The 887-nt window shown below is 46.9% G+C and overlaps 1 protein-coding gene across 1 annotated transcript; it reads left to right on the forward strand.

Annotated features, from left to right (window-relative positions):
- Positions 1-28: 28 nt before the first annotated feature.
- Pmar_PMAR021299 (hypothetical protein) lies at positions 29-887 on the forward strand (the record flags this gene model as incomplete). Its single annotated transcript, XM_002772922.1, has 2 exons — positions 29-134; positions 182-887. Coding segments are annotated over 2 exons (672 nt in total), but the record flags the coding sequence as incomplete, so codon positions are not given.

Below are 887 nucleotides of genomic sequence, written 5' to 3' on the forward strand. Positions count from 1 at the left end.
TTTAAGGTCTAGTAGTCAGCAGATGAGTGCTCGCGATCGACACTATCGAGTTTACTGCATTCTCATAGTACTGACCATCGCATGGTTCTTCATCTTGGGCTCCTTGGTGGGCATCACCATCTATGCTAGTGCAAGTAAGGTCACTTAGAGTCGTACTTGTGTTGATATTTGCTATTCTCAGGTTCAGCGTCTTTCAGCTTTCCTGTGTATGTGGTGATCGTTTGGGCAATAGTCCCGCCAGTCATACTGCAGTTCTGGAGGCGGCGTAGTGCCGTCTTGAGAATGACTATCAAGCGTCGGAAGCCGAAGTCTAAGATGCCTGAGTTTGATACAATGTTTAAGCCAGCAACTCCATGTGAAGGCGAGCTTTGCCCGATATGTCTCGGCGACATGAGCGACTCTATTTCTATTCCGAAGAGTGACAATGGGGACTCGCGAGAGTCTAAAGTTGACTCTGTTGAAAGCGAGGAGAAAGCTTCGGCACAAGTAAAGGAGTCAAGCGTGGTGCAATCAGTTTACTGCTCTCATAAGTTTGATCGAGATTGCGCGAATATCTATATGAACCATTGGGGTCCAACAGCAGTAGACGCCAAAGGAGACGTCATATGCTGTCCAGTGTGTAGAAGCTCTTGGGCACCAGGCGTCAATCCTGAGGAAGAAGTAGGGTGTGATAGTGACGGTAGCTTTTATTACTATGTCCCCTCTAGCGAGGGTAGTAGAGATGACGTTATAGTAAACAGAGTGTGAATGAGGGTAATCGCTGTAAAGTCATCTTACCAACATTATAAGGTAAGGAGCGTTATTATACGCGTAAGACTTAGCGAAGTATTTACCCGATATGTCTAGTCGACGACACTCGCTTGCTGCGGACAGCAGCAGCAACTGTT

The sequence above is a fragment of the Perkinsus marinus genome (assembly GCF_000006405.1).
Source record: "Perkinsus marinus ATCC 50983 genomic scaffold scf_1104296959920, whole genome shotgun sequence".
Classification (NCBI taxonomy): domain Eukaryota; phylum Perkinsozoa; order Perkinsida; family Perkinsidae; genus Perkinsus; species Perkinsus marinus.